General features: G+C 50.4%; 1 protein-coding gene across 1 annotated transcript in view; it reads right to left on the bottom strand.

The window, feature by feature from the left end:
* Positions 1–441: 441 nt before the first annotated feature.
* LOC121436465 (UV-stimulated scaffold protein A-like) overlaps positions 442–16,312 on the bottom strand; it is a 36,333-nt gene continuing 20,462 nt past the window's right edge. Inside the window, exons 7-13 of the mRNA XM_041636399.1 lie at positions 15,537–15,642; positions 7,598–7,769; positions 7,014–7,136; positions 5,872–6,055; positions 5,293–5,404; positions 2,861–3,035; positions 442–2,140 (exon numbers count right to left, since the gene is read on the bottom strand). Coding sequence (XP_041492333.1) covers positions 2,047–2,140; positions 2,861–3,035; positions 5,293–5,404; positions 5,872–6,055; positions 7,014–7,136; positions 7,598–7,769; positions 15,537–15,642 — 966 coding nt within the window. The 3' untranslated portion in view covers positions 442–2,046. The remainder of the gene's footprint in view (positions 2,141–2,860; positions 3,036–5,292; positions 5,405–5,871; positions 6,056–7,013; positions 7,137–7,597; positions 7,770–15,536; positions 15,643–16,312) is intronic.

Raw genomic sequence — 16,312 nt, 5'->3', positions numbered from 1 at the left:
GTCCTGGAAATCACCACGTAGACCAGACTGGCCTTGAACTCATGGAGATCCACCTCTGCCTCCCAAGTGCTAGGATTAATAGTGTGTGCCATCACCACTGTTATTTTGTCAGATATTAAAACAGCACTACTGACCTGTCAAGATGGCACATGGCTTTAATTCCACCACTTGGAAGGCGGAAGCAGGCAGATCTCTGAGTTCAAGGTCCACCTGGTTTGTACAGCAGACCAGGACCACACAGCGAGACACTGTCTTAGAACAACAAAAAGGCCGCTGCTCCCATTCGTTCAGAGCACTTTTTCCATCCTTCACTTGAAGGTGAGTTCTTTTTCCTTTTTATTTTCTTCTCTCTCTCTCTCTCTCTCTCTCTCTTTTTTTTTTTTTTTTTTTTTTTTTTTTTGAGACAGGGCTTTTCTGTAGCTTTGGGGCCTGTCCTGGAACTAGATCTTGTAGACCAGGCTGGCCTCAAACCCACAGAGATCCGCCTGCCTCTGCCTCCCGAGTGCTGAGATTAAAGGCGTGTGCCACCACCGCCCACCAGAGGTGAGTTCTTAATCTAGTGAACTACCCAGCTCTTGGCTGGGAAGCTGAGGCCATTACAGTCATCGTTTAAAGTGCTGGTTACTGTTGTTTTGCTTTTTGTGTTCTTCATCCTATTTTGTATTTCAGTAATTACAGCTTCACTTATTTTCTTTCTGTAGTCTCTTAACTATGCGTATTCCTCTCTTCAGTCCAAAGTATTACTTCTAGAATTCTCTGTAAGGCTGGCTTGGTGGACATGAAGTATTAGTGTGTATTACAACATGGAAGAACCTTAAGATAAAGGGAAAGAAGCCAGAAACAAAAGGCGCTGGACTCAGCCAGGAGTGGTGGCACATGGCCTTACTCCTTTAATCCCAGTACTCAAGTGGTGGAGGTAGGAGGATCCCTGTGAGTCTGAGGCCAGCCTGGTCTACATGTGAGCTCCAGGAATGTCAGAACTACATGAAGAGACCACACCTCAAAAAAACAAAACAAAAAGCAGAAACAAAAGGTGACAGACCCCATTATTCTAGAAAACACAAATCCTGAAACAGAAAGGGGGCTCAGGGGTGGGGTGGGCAGGCAATTCATCCTAGGGTGATAAGGTTCTGGGAGCAGACAGTGTCACTGATTACACATCTGTGTCTGTACTAGGCGAGCTGATATGTGAGTCAGGGTTCAACAGAGCCATTCCACAGAGCTCTGTGCTAAGAGTTGTGCATCTGTATTTTTCTTTTTTTTTATTTATTTATTAAGTATACAATATATTCTGTCTGTGTGTATGCCTGCAAGAGCATCAGACCTCATTACAGATGGTTGTAAGCCACCATGTGGTTGCTGGGAATCGAACTCTGGTCCTTTGGAAGAGCAGGCAGTGCTCTTAACCTCTGAGCCATCTCTCCAGCTCCCTGTGCATCTGTATTAAACAGTGTGTGCATGAAAGAGAAGGTTTCTAAAGCCATCATACGTACACAGCCCTAATGGAGACACACTTATGCCCAAGGCCTGACCTGCAACCAGATGGGGTACCTGCCTTGACCCCTGAACTCCAATTCTGTAGGCTCTGCTGAGGGGCTCCCTGCCCCCAGAAACACACCCTCCTTATGAAATCTCCAGGCCTGTAACTGACTACGTATACTCGGCTAGTTTTTAACCTTGTGTTGATTCTCTGCTCTGCTTCCGAAGTGCTAGGATGACAGGTGTACATCACCTCATACAGCTTTTTGCTGCTTTTCAAGCAGGCTTTCTAATCCATACTGGCCTAGAACTCACAGTCCTGTTTATGTCCCCAAGTGCTGGGATTATAGGTGTGGTGCCATATGCATGGTTAAAATTGTTGGACCCATACTCTGGCCTTACCACTAAGCTACATTCCCTGGCCTCCTGTAGAGCACCCTAATGTATCATTTTCCATTGTTACTTACACTCATAGAAGACAAATTCTGATTTACCCAGACCTAACCCTATTCACCTATCCTAGTAAGCTGAAGGCCAAAGGGGACCACAGCACATCCCCCACACCCTTCAATTCAGTGCATAATTAAACTGGTTCGCAAACTTCTCGTGTTTCTTCTGGTCCATCTGGTTCATGGCAGCAACTACTCTCTGCACGGCTGCCCTGTGGAGAGAGCAGAGTAAGAGATGACTACGGATGTGACGAGGCCCTGGGCTCCTAGGTTGACCTGCTTCAGTGGGCATTGGACGTCTGGAAGGTGGGGCTCACCAGTCTCAGCTACAACCCACCATGGGCCTTGGCTGTGTCTCCCAGCCCTGAAGGCAATTGCAAGAGCACACTTGCTAACCCCAGGCTGACCTCAGGAGGAAGGCACGGTGAACATGGGCTGAGTCCAGAGGTAGAGAACTCAGCAGAAGGAGAAAAAGGAGAAAGCAGGAAGCCCATGTGGCCCAGCCTCCACCCCACCCAAGGCAAACCAAGAGCTTACTGACTAGTCCTGTGATAAAGTATCTAAACCCAGCAGTGTGGGACTCTATGTTTGTCTTCCCTGAGGTCACTCCTGTAACATCAGAGTGCAGAGCAGAGTTACCCTCTTGTGAGCATGGTACTAACCCAGGACACAGCAAAGCCAGTATCTGGCCTTTTAGGACCATTTGGCTGCCACCAGTTCTACTTTCAGAGAGGTGGCTATGGACTCCTAGGAAGAATACTCAAGGCACCAGCTGCAGCTCTATAACCAACCAGCTCTTTGCAGGGCTGGAGGTCACTGTGATGGCGAATTCTGGTTATCACCATGACTAATACAATCACTAACTCAGGTGGCTCTCCCCCAACATATCCTAGACCAAAGCCCGAGGCCTTGGGCCAGTGACAAGTTCTTACTTGGCAAAGACCTTCTTCTCCAGGCGGGCCCGGCTGGTGTTGGCACGCTCTCGCAGGTCAGTGAGGTTGGGGTGCTTCTTCTTTTTCCCTTTGCCCTTCTTGCTATACTTGGACGAGCCAAGGTCCACTCCTGTGGCTGCCTCCACATCCTTCATAAACTCAGGATCCTGCCAACCTGCACAAAACTTGAGGGTTTCAAAAGGTGTCTGGCACCAGCCAGGGCTGACCCTTGTGGGTTTCTTCCTGATGGAGGGCTGGAGCCTGCCTGCTGCATGCCCTGGTACATAGTCTAAGAGGGTCTGTGCTGAGTGACATGGCTGCCTTGGGAATAAGAGCCACACAGGGAAATCTCTTTCCTTATTCCCACTGCCCTGCTTCTGTTACTTAGTCCCCAAGTATCCCGAGGTTTCCCACAACTTGAACAGGCTGGAAGGATCCAGGCAGGCCCAGCACCAATGGCCACTACTCCTGGCATTCACGACCACTCAGCAGGACAGTACACAAGGCCACTGGCCATGGAGTCAGAGTGTCTACAGGCTACTTCCCACCTGCAGGCTGGGCCATGGCCAGCCAGGCCAACTGTAATGCTTTCAGCCATATCTGCTGGCTACTGGGCCTGTGAGACAAGGGTATCCAGAGTTGAGGGGAACGGCAGGCTAGAGACGGGCTCTTTGGACACAGGAAATGTGGTTATGGGCCTCAGAGTATAGAGCAGAGTTACCCCTCCTGTGAGCTGGGCACTACCCGTTATAGCCACAAGGGTCTATGGAAAGCCAAGGGAATTGAACAGCATCCAGCCCACTGAGCAGCCCCATCACTACCCGGCCAGACCCATGGCAAGATGGCTGCTCACGTGCAGTGCTGCTGAGATGGTTGGCCACATAAATAAGCACCAGCCTTCTGAAAGTCAGAGCCCGGGACTCTGGAGTTCCCTGTCCAGCCTCTGCTGGCTCACCTCCACAGGCTGCCCTAAGCTCTGTTAGGCATGACATTGCTCCAGCCTGGCTTGGAAAAGTCAGCCTAGTGAAGAGTGAAGGCAAATTAAACCTAACTCTTCCAGGCCTGTGGGTGAGCCTAGCAGGCAGAAGAGCGCCTGGCACTCCCTACTATAATGGCATCCAAGTGCCAAAGACCCATGAGCTGGGGCAGAGTGGACAGGGAACAGTGCCTGGACAGGGTGGCAGCAAAGCCAGACTGTGAGAAGGGCACGTCCACGGAGTGAGAAGCAAGCACGCCAGACAGAGAGATGGCTTGGCCTCTCCAGGCTGATTTTTTTTGAAGTGAAGGAACTCAGGACTGCACGATTCAGATACAGGGACGATTAATCCAAGATTAAGGAAAACTGTCTAAACAGTTTATCTCCCAGTAATAAGAAGGCGTCACAGTTTAGGAACCTGGTGAATGGAGCAATTGTTTAAACACAACGAAAAAATGCCGGCATCCAGTGGAGATGGAATGAGCACCTCAGGAAAATGAAGGAGCAATTTAAAAGCCTTTGAAGAAAATCAATAGACGCTGGGCTGTGCGGCCTTCCTGGGCGCTCAAGGGCCCCGGAGCACCTCGTGCATTGTCACTGAGGTTAGCACCAGGGAAAAGAAAATTGCCCCGTGTGCGAGGGAGGCGGGATCAATACTGCAGTTAGTAAAGAGATGCTATTTCACATCTGACTGGCCAGCACCGGGCTTGGCCCGTGGCCTGATACCTGTTTGTTAACAAGCCACCGAGGGCTGGAAAACTAGATACTCTTCAGGGTTGACACAAAAATAGGCACTTAATTTGCTCCTGAATGTGAGCCACCAGGGAAGGTTTCTCCCACAGATGAACAGGTCAGGCCCTCCCCACTGCTACACAACCCAGACATGTTTCTAGGCACAGGATGAAACAGGAATTTGTGTCTCAGGACCACAGGGCAAGAAGCCATGAAGGGCCTGTAAACATATCCCCATACAGAAGGGTCTTCCATGGCTGACCACAGCCTCTAAGTACATTTAAACACTGTCTGACTTTGACCACCCATGTAGATAGTGAGGTGAGTTGGAGCTGAGCAGGGCAAGTCAGAGCCAGCAGAGAGACCACATAGACTCTAGGTGACCATCTCAGGGGAGAGAGACTGCTGCAATTCCTTCATCTGCTCAGGAAGCAGGAACAAGAACCAGAGCCTGGGGGCTGTAGCTTAGTGGTGGAGTGCTTGTCTAGCACATCCAGGACTCTGGGTTCAGTCCCACTGTGCAGATGTTGGTAAGGTGGTGGATGGAGTCAAGAGTATCCACATTCCTGTTGTGAGCCTTGAAGACAAATATCTCACGCCATGTGTACCCAGCCTTGCCCATGGAGCCCCTCACCTGCTTCTCAGCTCCAAATGGAATTGGCAACTTGGCGAGCAAAGTTGGCTGTGTCTGCAGCCCGTCTCATGCTCCCGCATGCATTCCTACCTGGATGTGCCTGCTGCTGCTGAAACCGCTGCCTTTGTTCACGGGCTCTGTCCTCTGGGTTGAGGGGCTGCCCCTTGTCATCTCTGGGGATGATCTTCCCATGGAATGGGCACTATATAACAAGCACAAAGCAGTTGATGGCCAGGAGGTAGCACAAATAGCTTTAGGGGACAGTGGCTCGGCCGAACCCTGTAATCGTGAGGGGGAGCTCTGGGGAGCGGCAGCAGCAGGAGTTTGAGAACTCTGGTCTGTCTCTCCATTCTACCTTCTCCAAGCTCAGGACAGCCTGCACAGGGTTCTAGACGCAGAGCAGCAGTCTGACTGTTCTAGTAGTCTCTCAGAAGTCAGTATCAGGGCCCAGGGCAGAGAACCCCAGGCAGGATTCTCTGATGGCCAGTGGCCAAGCAATGATGACACTGCTTATAAGGCCTCTTATACAGGGCTCCTCAGGGCTCACAAGGATCCCTGGTCTAAAATGGAGGCAGAGAGGACAAGCACTTCCCCAGGCCACTAGTGGTGGCCCGGCCTCTCCATGGGTAGCTATAGCTTCATGCCGATAGCCTTGCCCACCAGTCTTACCTTTAGCCGATCCTGGCGCTCACAGAGCCTGCCGTTAGGCTTCAGGGCCCGGCACTGGTGTTGCACAGGCTCAAACTTCCCTGCAAAGGTAATGTGTCGGCTATGCAGCATCTCAGAAACATGGGCACTGTCCACCTCCTCCTCTACCTCGCTGGGTTTCCAGAAGCGGTGTTGAGAGTCAGATCTGCAAGGTGCACCAAAACCCCTCAAAGTGGCTACTCTGAACCCAGAAGAGGGCGTCTGGCCCAATCCCAATGCACCCCAACTGTATTGGGGAGAGCACTAGGCCCTGGTAGCCTTGAGGCCTTTGTGGACTAGAGAACATGATCACTCCAACTGGGTTCAAATACTGTTGTTTATGAACCAGCCAAAGATGGTGGGTATAACCACTAGCCTGAGCTTAGATTCTCCTTGCAAAGCAGGGCAGCAGCTCCAGGGCCCTCAGGCCATGGCTTTGAGGGTAACATGAATCCATGACAAAAGTCTCTTTGCCACTGAGTGGGCTCTGACACTGACATGGCACCAGAGGAAGAAGCTTGTATAAATTCATGCCCAGTCTTGATGCAGTGCTAAGGGACCCAAAGATGGAGCTTTTACTCTCTTGCTATCATCAAATCTTCATTTCCCTGCCCATGCCCCCAGCAGTGCTAGGGACTGAACCTAAGGTCTCATGCATGCTAGGCAAGCACTCTACCACTGAACTACAGCCCCAGTCCATCACCAAACCTTGTTAAAGCCACTTTTCTTTGGATGCCAGAGAATGGGGTTGGCTTTGTCACTCGGCCCCCTACCTAACACATGGCAGGGTTCTATGGGCTCTGCACATGGATGCCAGCTGCCCCAAGAACTAGCACCTCTGTTGATTGTTCAGAGATGGTGGGGCAAATGGCGGGCAGAAGAGTAACGTGCTCATTAGCTTTCTGCAGCTTGAGGAAGAGCTGCGATGGCCAGAGAGGGTCTCAGGACTGAGCTTTCCCCTCTAGTCCCTCACACTGAGTAATGGATGAACTTCATGGGTACCTTGTGAAGAAGCAATAGCAAGGCTCAAGTACCAGTGCCCTAAGAGCCAGAGAACAGATATACAAGACCATGCCATGCTCTGAGACCTGGGAACCAGATATAGATAGATGTGTTAGACTCACTTAAGGATCTTTCCAGCCGTTAGCTTCTCCTGGCCCCAGTAACACAGGTCCACTCCGAAGGGTACAATGGGTGCTCGGGCCCGCTCTGCCTGCTTCTGGGCTTCCTCTGGCCCCAGAGGTACCCTGGAAACAGATCAGCACATGTGGGCTACCCATTCCTTGTGTGGCCATTTGCCTTTCCCTCCCACACCCCAATGTAGCCCAGAGGCCTGGGGTAAGCATGAATAAACTGTGTGGTGCCTGAGCTTTCAGAGTGGCTGCTGAGGTCCAGCAAACAACCTGGCCCTACTGAGCACTGGCTCTGGTCTGTGATGTGAACCTACCTGGGGGTGGGGGAGGGTCACCTGACATCTCCTTCAAGAATGGGGCCTGGCTGCAGGACCTCTAGAGGCTGCCGCAGGCCCAGCTAAGCAGCAGGCCCCAGTCAACAGGGGCTACTTGTCTAGGGTTACATGCACCAGACTACCTCTCAAAGCAGGCTGGTAGGGAGTTTCTTGGGCAGCCTGTGCGGGCTAGTCAGCGCTCCAAACGGGTGGTGGCAGTATTAGGCAGTGGGCCCAGCAACATGGGACATCTAGAATTACCCGGGAGAGGAGGATGAGGTGGATGGCAAGCATTCCTGGAGCCGCAACAGCTGGGCAGCTGCAGAGGTGGGGTCTGATGCCTCCTCTTCCTTTCTCATCCTTGTCCTCTCCTGTAAGCTGCACACAGCTGTGCCCTTCTCTAGAGTCTTCAGTGGGGCCCCCGGCTCCAGCCCTGGAATGACACGTGTCCACTTTCGACATCACTCTCCAATCCGGGGCAAACTGGGGAAGCACCATGTGGCCAGGCCTCAGATGCACAGACACACGACACATTCACTCCTCAACAGCACAAAACATGCCTGTCACCTCAGCTTCTTAGAGACCACACTCTTGTGCAGGGGACACAGGCCAATGACCCAGACAGCCCTAGCCTACAAGGACTGTCACAAGAAGCCTCCTCAGAGTTGTTCACAGCACGGACTGACAACATTGTCACCTTTGCCCACAGTTTCACACACTAAGAGGATGGACTTTGTACTGGCTGGTTTTGTGCGTCAACTTGACACAAGCTAGAGTAATCAGAGAGGAAGGAGCCTCAGTTGGGGAAATGCCTCCATGAGACCCAGCTGTAGGCATTTTCTCAATTAGTGATCAATGTGGGAGGTTGCAGCCTATGGTGGGTAGTGCCATCCCTGGGCCAGTGGTCCTTGGTTCTTTAAGAAAGCAGGCCAGGCAAGCCATGGTGAACAAGTCAATAAGCAGGACTCCTCCATGGCCTCTGCATCAGCTCCTGCCTCCAGGATCCTGTCCTGCTTGAGCTCCTGTCCTGACTTCCTTCAGTGACGAGCAGCAATGTGGAAATGTGGAAGTGCAAGTCAAATAAACTGGCCCGCAACTTGTGTTTCGTTGCAGCAACAGAAACCCTAACTAAGACATACGAAACCTGCCATGCTATAAAGAGACTAACTATAGTGTGAACACACAGTTCCCTTCCCCCAATACCGGACCCCCCCTTCACTGAGCAAGGAAGAGAGGAAACTAGCCTCTGTATGAGGGTGACTCTACAATTTATGCTGAGACTTAGTGGTACATCTTCTCCCCTGTACTGTCCTCAGAAGAAACACCCAAGGTTGTTCCCATCTTCTGCCCTAAACGTGAAAAGCCACAGGGATAGCTATAGTCGGGCCTGGGTTCTGTGACTGCAGCACCTTTTCTGTGCTGCGGGGCAGATGTCCCTGACTACAGGATGTCACCCTGGGATACCTGCCTACTACTAAGCTAGAGGAGGTCATGATGCTGACACCCGACACCAGGATTCCTACAGGATGTGGCAGCCGGTCCCCATCACAGCTCAGCATCTACTCTCACATCTCCAGTGGCAGGGTCCTGCCACTTTACTCCCCTTCCTGCCCACTCTCGGGTCTGGCTCTCAGGAGGTTGCACGTGGGGTGAACTCTGACCCTTGCTGGTCCCAGAGCACAGACTGAAGTGGGGCTCCAGAGGCACTACCCACTTGTTACCCCCACTCCTCACATTCACTGCGGGAGCAACCTCAGCTGGATACCAGCCCTGCTACCAGTGAGATCTGCACTGGCAAAAAAAAAAAAAAAAACAAAAAAAAACAAAAACAAAACAAAACTCAGGCTTCTAAGCACTCTGCCCCCAAAGAGAGCGAACAGGTGATGCGCCATGTTTTAGACGAGGCTGAGATGTGGAGGACTGTAGCCAGCAAAGCACCATGCAGCAGTCAGAAAAGAAAGGTGTTGAAAACATCTTTCATCAAAGATGAGGAGCAGGGGGCTGGGGAGCTGGCTCAGCGCTGAGCACTGGCTGTTCTTTCAGAGGACCCAGCTTCAATCTCCAGCACCTCATGACAGCTTACAACTGCCTGATTCCAGTGCCAGGGCCCTGATACCTTCTTATGGCCTCCTCAGGCACTAGGTACACACATGGAACACAAACATACAGGCTGGCAAAAACCCATACACATAAAATACAATTTTTTATAAAGGATGAGGAGCAGGAAATGCAGCAGAAAAATAACTACTTGTGTGCCTGAAGGGCAGAAGGACATTGGTGGTGTGCATGAGGAAATTTGCACAGCTCGGAGGTGGGAAGGGCAGATATACAGGTTTCTGGAATTCCAGAGGAAATAATAATTGGAGCATGGGAAATAGTTGAAGAAATGAGCAAGTTTTTTTGAAATTAAGGGATGTGCTGCCTGCCAGAGGAAGCAAAGGGGCAACTATGGCTGAAAGAGGAAGTTAGAGAACATTAAAGACAACAAAGAAAAAGGTGAGCTGAAAATTCCATTGGAAGCAGCACTTTCAGCTGCAGCAGCAGGTTTAAGGCCTTGCAAGGTCACCTTGAAGGGTGCAGGGAAGAGCTGGGGTTACAGTGTTGTGGCAGAGCACGTACCTAGTATGTACGAAGCTCTGGGTCCCATATTCAGTACCACAAAAGACAAAAAAGTAAAAAAGTACGTAGGAGAAAGAGAGAGCTTACAGTTGATTAGCCTGAGCTGTCAAGCCCCCCACAGGTGCAGGAAGGGGGTCTTGTGGACCCAAAGCCTTACAAGGCCACCACTTGCAGATTCTTTAAGAACACCCTTAGGCCGGGCGGTGGTGGCGCACGCTTTTAATCCCAGCACTCAGGAGGCAGAGGCAGGCGGATCTCTGTGAGTTCAAGGCCAGCCTGGTCTACAAGCACTAGTTCCAGGACAGGAACCAAAAGCTACGGAGAAACCCTGTCTTGAAAATCAAAAAAAAAAAAAAAAAAAAAAAAAGAACACCCTTAGCATAAGTGGTCCACCAAGAAAAGAAATTTAAATCACAGGTGCAAGACAAGATAATGATGAGCAAATGCCTTTTGACATCAGAACACTAACTCAGTGGGTACCAGGGTTCCAGGAGGTAGGATAAGACAGTCCTTGATCACCTGACTTATGCAGAGGAGAGGAGAGAAACCATAAAAAAATTAGTGAGTGAGGGGCTAAGGGCTGGCTGGTGGTAGAAAGCATGCCTAACATGTGTACAGCCCTGGGTTCTCTCCCCAGATCCATAAATGGAAGCAATGAGTGATAAAAATACGTGAATCGTAAAATTAGAGATAGCTATCAGAAGGGTACAGAGATACATTTTTTAAGAAGAGAAAAGACAAACAGTAATCACAGCAGCAAAGCCAGAAAGGTGCTCAGTTCTGAGCACACTGAGGAGCGCCTGTCACGTGAACTAATACAGCTGTGAGCACACAGCCTGGCATATCAAACGTGTGCAGCAAATACATAGCTACCGCAAGGTCAAAAGGAAAAGCTAATAAACAATCAAAAGACAGCTGAGAAAACGGGTTAATATCAGGAAAGTAGATTTGAAGTTTAAAAAACAGAATAAAAGAAAAAATACTCGAAGGTCTGATAAATGGAGCTGTACCTAATAGCCAAAGTACAAGCTGGGCCTCACTTGTCATCCAGAACTTGGGGCACTGAAGTAGGAGAATCTCAAAGCCAAGGCCAATCTGGATCTAAATCAGGAAAAAATTCATTAAGAAATGCTAAGTCTGTTCATTAATTTCTAGATCCAAGGTGAACGAGTGTTTTGGGGTATACGATACAGGTATGTGATTGCAGGGCCTGGGAAGGAGGATTTCAGCTGAAGGCAGCTTGAACTCAATGCAAGACACTGTTTCCAAAACCAGACCAAATGAAGTCTAAGCACACAAAGAGACATCCATTAAGGCAGACCAACACACTATACCTGAGGTCCTTGGGAAGTCAAAGTCTACAGCTCTGAGGGGGTCACAGCACTAAGCCACCAGAGTTCTGGACTCATCATGGGCTCGCCGTAGCAGAGGTCAGCCTGACATGGCACAGAAACAACCAGCTGCTCCTCAGGGCTTCTTGGGGCCCTGGAGGCAACAGCCAAATCAGCCTCACTACCTGTTTTAATGACAGAGTTTATTGGTCCTAGCTATGGCCATCTGGAATGGAACTAAACAGGGACCTGACGCAGTCCAGAAAGCCAAAATATTTCCTCGGTGGCCCTTCATAGAAACATCTGTTGTCTCTGCTCTGGTATAATAGCTATCCAAGAGATAGGAGCCCTTACCTATCTATCTCCTATCTCATGGGTAGGGAACAGAGAACTTGGGCAGGGTCACTCTGAGCAGATAGCGGAGTCATAGTCAGCTACCTCCAGGCTCTGAAGCTCTGCGGTCCTAAGATTTGGGCACACTGTGTGTCAGAAGACACCAGGCAGCCCCTTCTCTGCTCCGTCCTTAAAAACAGCGTCCAAGGTTTGGGTAGCAAACACTTCCATGCGACCTTCAGCATTTCCCATCACAATGTTCCCGGCCATATGGAAGGCAGCAGTTAGCCCAGCCCCGCATACATACATACATACACAGCAGGGAGGCAAGGCTGGTAAGTGAACAATGTGGCATTTAGATAGATACAATCGCAGCTGAAAGATCAATATGAGAATTCCTAAGAGTTACAAGAATGAAATATATTTTTCATTGATTTGTTGTTTTAAACCATTAAGAAGATGGGTAAGCGTGTTAGAGCAGGGTAAACACTCAGGGCACAGAACACACCACTGTTTTCACGCCATTGAGGAAAATCAATCTCACTGACATATTTCCAAAGTTAAAACCCCAAAAGCAGAGCACACTCCTCAGGCCAGAGGGCGTGCAACCCTAAAGGAATGAGACATCATCCTGCTGACCACCGTGGCCCTGCGGCCTTGCAGGGCCTGACTCCAGTCCCTTGGCCAAAATTTACTCCCACAGTTGCTTTTAGAAAGAATCATAAAAATGTCCAAAGCTCCTTTTTTTGTTTAAATTGGCCAAGTGGCACCTATTTGCCTGGAGCACTAAAGCAGACAGTGCGGGAGAGATGGATCGATAGGAGGAAATGGAGAGGCTGGGGCTCCACACAAAGTTAGGCTGCCGCGCTGACATTATTGATTTTACCTAGTTCAGCTGGCCTTGTAATTAAAATGTAAATTTGAGAAAGAGATTATGTCCTGACAGAAATGGTAGGATTAAGGGGAAGATAAAAGCCCCTCAGTGAAAATTCTGAGAAAGAAATGAGAAAGAAAAAAGAGCCTGATTTCCTCAGCCGTGTGGATTTAGACTGAATCTAACACTTCAGATTCGCCCGTGTTTAATTGGAAAAACAGTGATGGACTATAAACTAGTATTATGAACTGAGCTCATTGCGCACTGTCTGTCTGTCTGGACACTCCAGCCTAGGCTGCTGGCTTAGTTCCCAGGACTCCCGGGGGAGTCTCCATTTGGTGCAGTGATGGAGGCTTCCCATTTTCCATCCCTGCCACAAGTCCTGCCCACGAGGCTAGTGTCCTTCTTACCCCAGCACCTCCTGTGAATGCTCCAACATTCTAGGTGTGTCATGTATCCCTGGCCTCAAGTGCCCACCGACCCTTCCTTGGTTCCTGTGGCCCTCAGCCCCATGGTGGCACCGATGGCCAGACTGTGGCTGCTGTAGGTCTACCTGTACACCTTGCCAGCCCACCCAGCCTCTACCATGTTTTCCACTTGATGTCATTTTGAAAACACAAAACAACACCTGGTTCAGACCACATGGGTCACTACTGCCTTTCAGGTTTAAACCAGATGCCTAGAGCATGTCCAAGAAGGGACGAACTACAGACAATGATGCAGCCACTAGGTCTCTACCTTTCTGTTAGGCTGGGATAAAGTCCCTCACCGGCTTTTTAGGCCCTTCCATGGCCAGGAGTACATGGAGGGCTCTGAAGAAAAGACACGGGCTAATGGGCACTAGGTGCAGGGGCTATGGGCAGTGTAGTTATTGCTGCTGTACTAAACACCCAGTAGTGGAGCCAACAGCATTCTACTGAAAATCATGAGTATTCCACACTAGAACACAACTCTGGGGCCTGGGCCAGGCTGAGGTGACCATGAGTAGATGTGGGTTGTAAACCTGAGCCACTTAGGATTCCTTGTGCAGTCAGTACTCACGTAGCCTCACAGCAGGTGGCCTGTGGCTGTGTCCAAGCAAGTAATGTTGGGAGATGCTTCAAAGTATTTCTCAATTCAGCCTCCTTTGCTGGGCTCAAATGGCCAGCAGTCACAAGCCATCCAGGTGCAGGCAGACACAGGATAGTCTCCAATAGGAGGACTACAGGCTTTGCTCTAGCCCTGTCAGTGTCCACTGGTGGCTGAAAAGGGCTTCACTGTGTGTATCTAGCTCCCAGAGGGGACACAGAGTCAGCATCTGTCTCTCACTGGCACCATCACTGGCCATTCCCAATCTCCGAGGATGGCAAGAATCTGTTTGTTCTCAGTGTTGGTGTGTCACTGCTGGCCCTACATGTGACCTGGAGCCACTCAAAGTCCGTGTAAAGTCTGGCTTACCACATCTACGGGAAGGATACAAACGTCAGAATAAAATGCAGAGAACAAAAGTAAAAAAAATGCTGTTGTGACCAAGAGCCCTGGATCAGTGCTGGCTCCCAGGCTCCCCTGAAGAACCCAAGAGTCTACCAGCTTAAGAAGAAAAGTGTGGCTTCCAAAGAGGGCAGAAGGACCATGGTCCATAGTTAGGTGCTACTCATACTGCCTGGACTGTGAAGAGTGTCCCTGCCTCACCTGATCTCACAGCCCACTGTTCTAGACTCTGGTGGCCTCAGATGTAGCCACAGCCATACCAGCACCTTGCTAGACCAGGGCCTCATCCAGCTGAGGGTAAAAGAAATAGGGGGCAAAGACCACCCTGGGCACAGGAGGGTGGCCATGTCATCCCATGGTATGCCTGAAGCACTTTTGGGTACCCCAGGTGTTAGGTGTGGCACTTAGCTGTGACCACTTTGGGTGAGAGTTTGACCACGTGGTATCTCTACTAGGTGAAAACGTAAGTTGGGAGATGGTAAAATCCATTTCGGGTAGAGATGGGTGCTTGGAGAAGCGTGTGGGTGGAGGAGGCTCATGGGTCATGGGCTTGCAGGCTGAAGAATCCCATGAGAGCATTGCAAGGCTGAGGCCTGGAGAAAGGGTATACACAGCTCAGCAAGGCGCAAGAGAGGCAAGCAGGTATAAGAGGGGCAGTTCAACTAGGCAAGGAGCTTTTCATGGGGCGTTACAACACTGGGACTCCTTCCTGCAGAGTGGGCCAGGCCAGAAGATGCTTAGCTAAGGGGTCACCAGTACCCCCTTAGTGTGGGAGGTTCCTCCTGACAGTCACACACTCATTGATCCCTAAGCGCCAGCCTGCCCAGCAGATGGCTCTGGGCAGAGGGCTGGGAAAGTGGAGAGGGGTGAGTCTGCCCAGGTTAATTTGGCATGATGCCCCAATGGGTCATGTCTAAATTCTCTTGCTAAATTCAAATTCTACCCCACAGAAGCCTGGGTACTTGTTTGTCTTTGCTTCCTTTTGACATAAGCGATGCCTTAACCGAGGGTGTGACCTGGGTCCTGGATCCCCTTTAAATTTCTCTCTGGAGGGCACAAGCCTAGGACACAGAGTGTGGCTTTTAGAGTTCTTGGAAAAGAGAAAAATCTTAAATGGGGCATTCCTGTCTGTCACAGTGGTGCTGTGTGCAACAAGCTGATTCCTGCTATGGGGTTCAGACAGTACTGGGTCAGAGGCCTCATCTGTGACTTCAAAGACACAAAGGGATGTTTTGCATGGTGTCTGCCTCCCTTCCACCCTGGTACAGGCCCTATGTAAGCAAAGGCATCCCCATAGACTGCACCCTGTCCCACAATCAGAGCATCAGATGGCCCGGAAGACCTTGTGTGGTGGAAGCCTGCCATATCCTGGCCCCTGGGAGGCTCGGGGCACAAAAGAAAAACTCCCCAAGTTAAATAAAGCAACAATTACTGATACAACAGCTGTACAAGGGAAGCTGAAGGCTAAGCTCCCTATGTTATTGTCACAACCTAGAGGCATTGTCCAGATGGGGGACTTGTCTCCCCCGTACCCCTGATGCCCAGTCTTGCCCCTCATTTGCCCACAGCTCACCATATTCAGCCCGGAGTTGGTCAGGGATTCGAGGTTCATAACCTTCTTTCTCTGGGACTTCCACAAAGTCCTGGTCCTCATCCTCGCTGTCCTCCAGGGCTTCTGTCTGTGGATACATCCCAAGCACAAATGAGGTCATCAGCTCTAGACAACAGCAGTTGGCCATGGACTGTGTGCAGGCGCTGCTTCCCATAGGGTCATCTCTCTAGTTTAGGACTTCACCATCAGATGTGAATGGTCTTTAATTACAATGTCTCTAAGGCTGTTCTTATTCTTAAATTACAGTGCCTTTTCTTAGCTCCTACCTGGAGCCATTCCTTAATCACCACCAACTCTCTTGTGCCTGTTGCAGTTTGCACCGCCGAGCACTTGGACAGCTGCCCCATCCCCAGTAAGCAGGCAGCAGAGCCTCAGTTAATGCTGTGCCAGCCCACCTACAGCTCTGCCATGCCCAAGTAAGCCACCAGGGACACAGGTCATAGTACTAGCTCTGGCTCAGACTTCCTGCTCCTCCAATCTCACAGCAGAAACATCCTCTGATGACGTTCTTCCCGCCCTACCTCCCAGTGACCTCATGTTCTTCCAGAACCTTCCACACCCAGGATAGAAACCCAACCTTCCTCCATTGCCCACCTGTCACACTAGGGGGCCAGGCTCAGCTAACCAGGACAAGGAGGTCCATGCCCCTAGGTATGTAATACCCCTCAGATTGTGGTGGCCCCTTGAGCTGTGATGCCCCTGGAATGTGCCCCAAGTTTCAATGCCCTTGCAGCTTC

The sequence above is a fragment of the Microtus oregoni genome, unplaced genomic scaffold (genome assembly GCF_018167655.1).
Source record: "Microtus oregoni isolate MIOR12 unplaced genomic scaffold, Mior012 000049F_ref0000343, whole genome shotgun sequence".
NCBI lineage: Eukaryota > Metazoa > Chordata > Mammalia > Rodentia > Cricetidae > Microtus > Microtus oregoni.
Note: the sequence above shows the minus strand (reverse complement) of the source record. Positions and strands in the feature narration are given on the sequence as shown.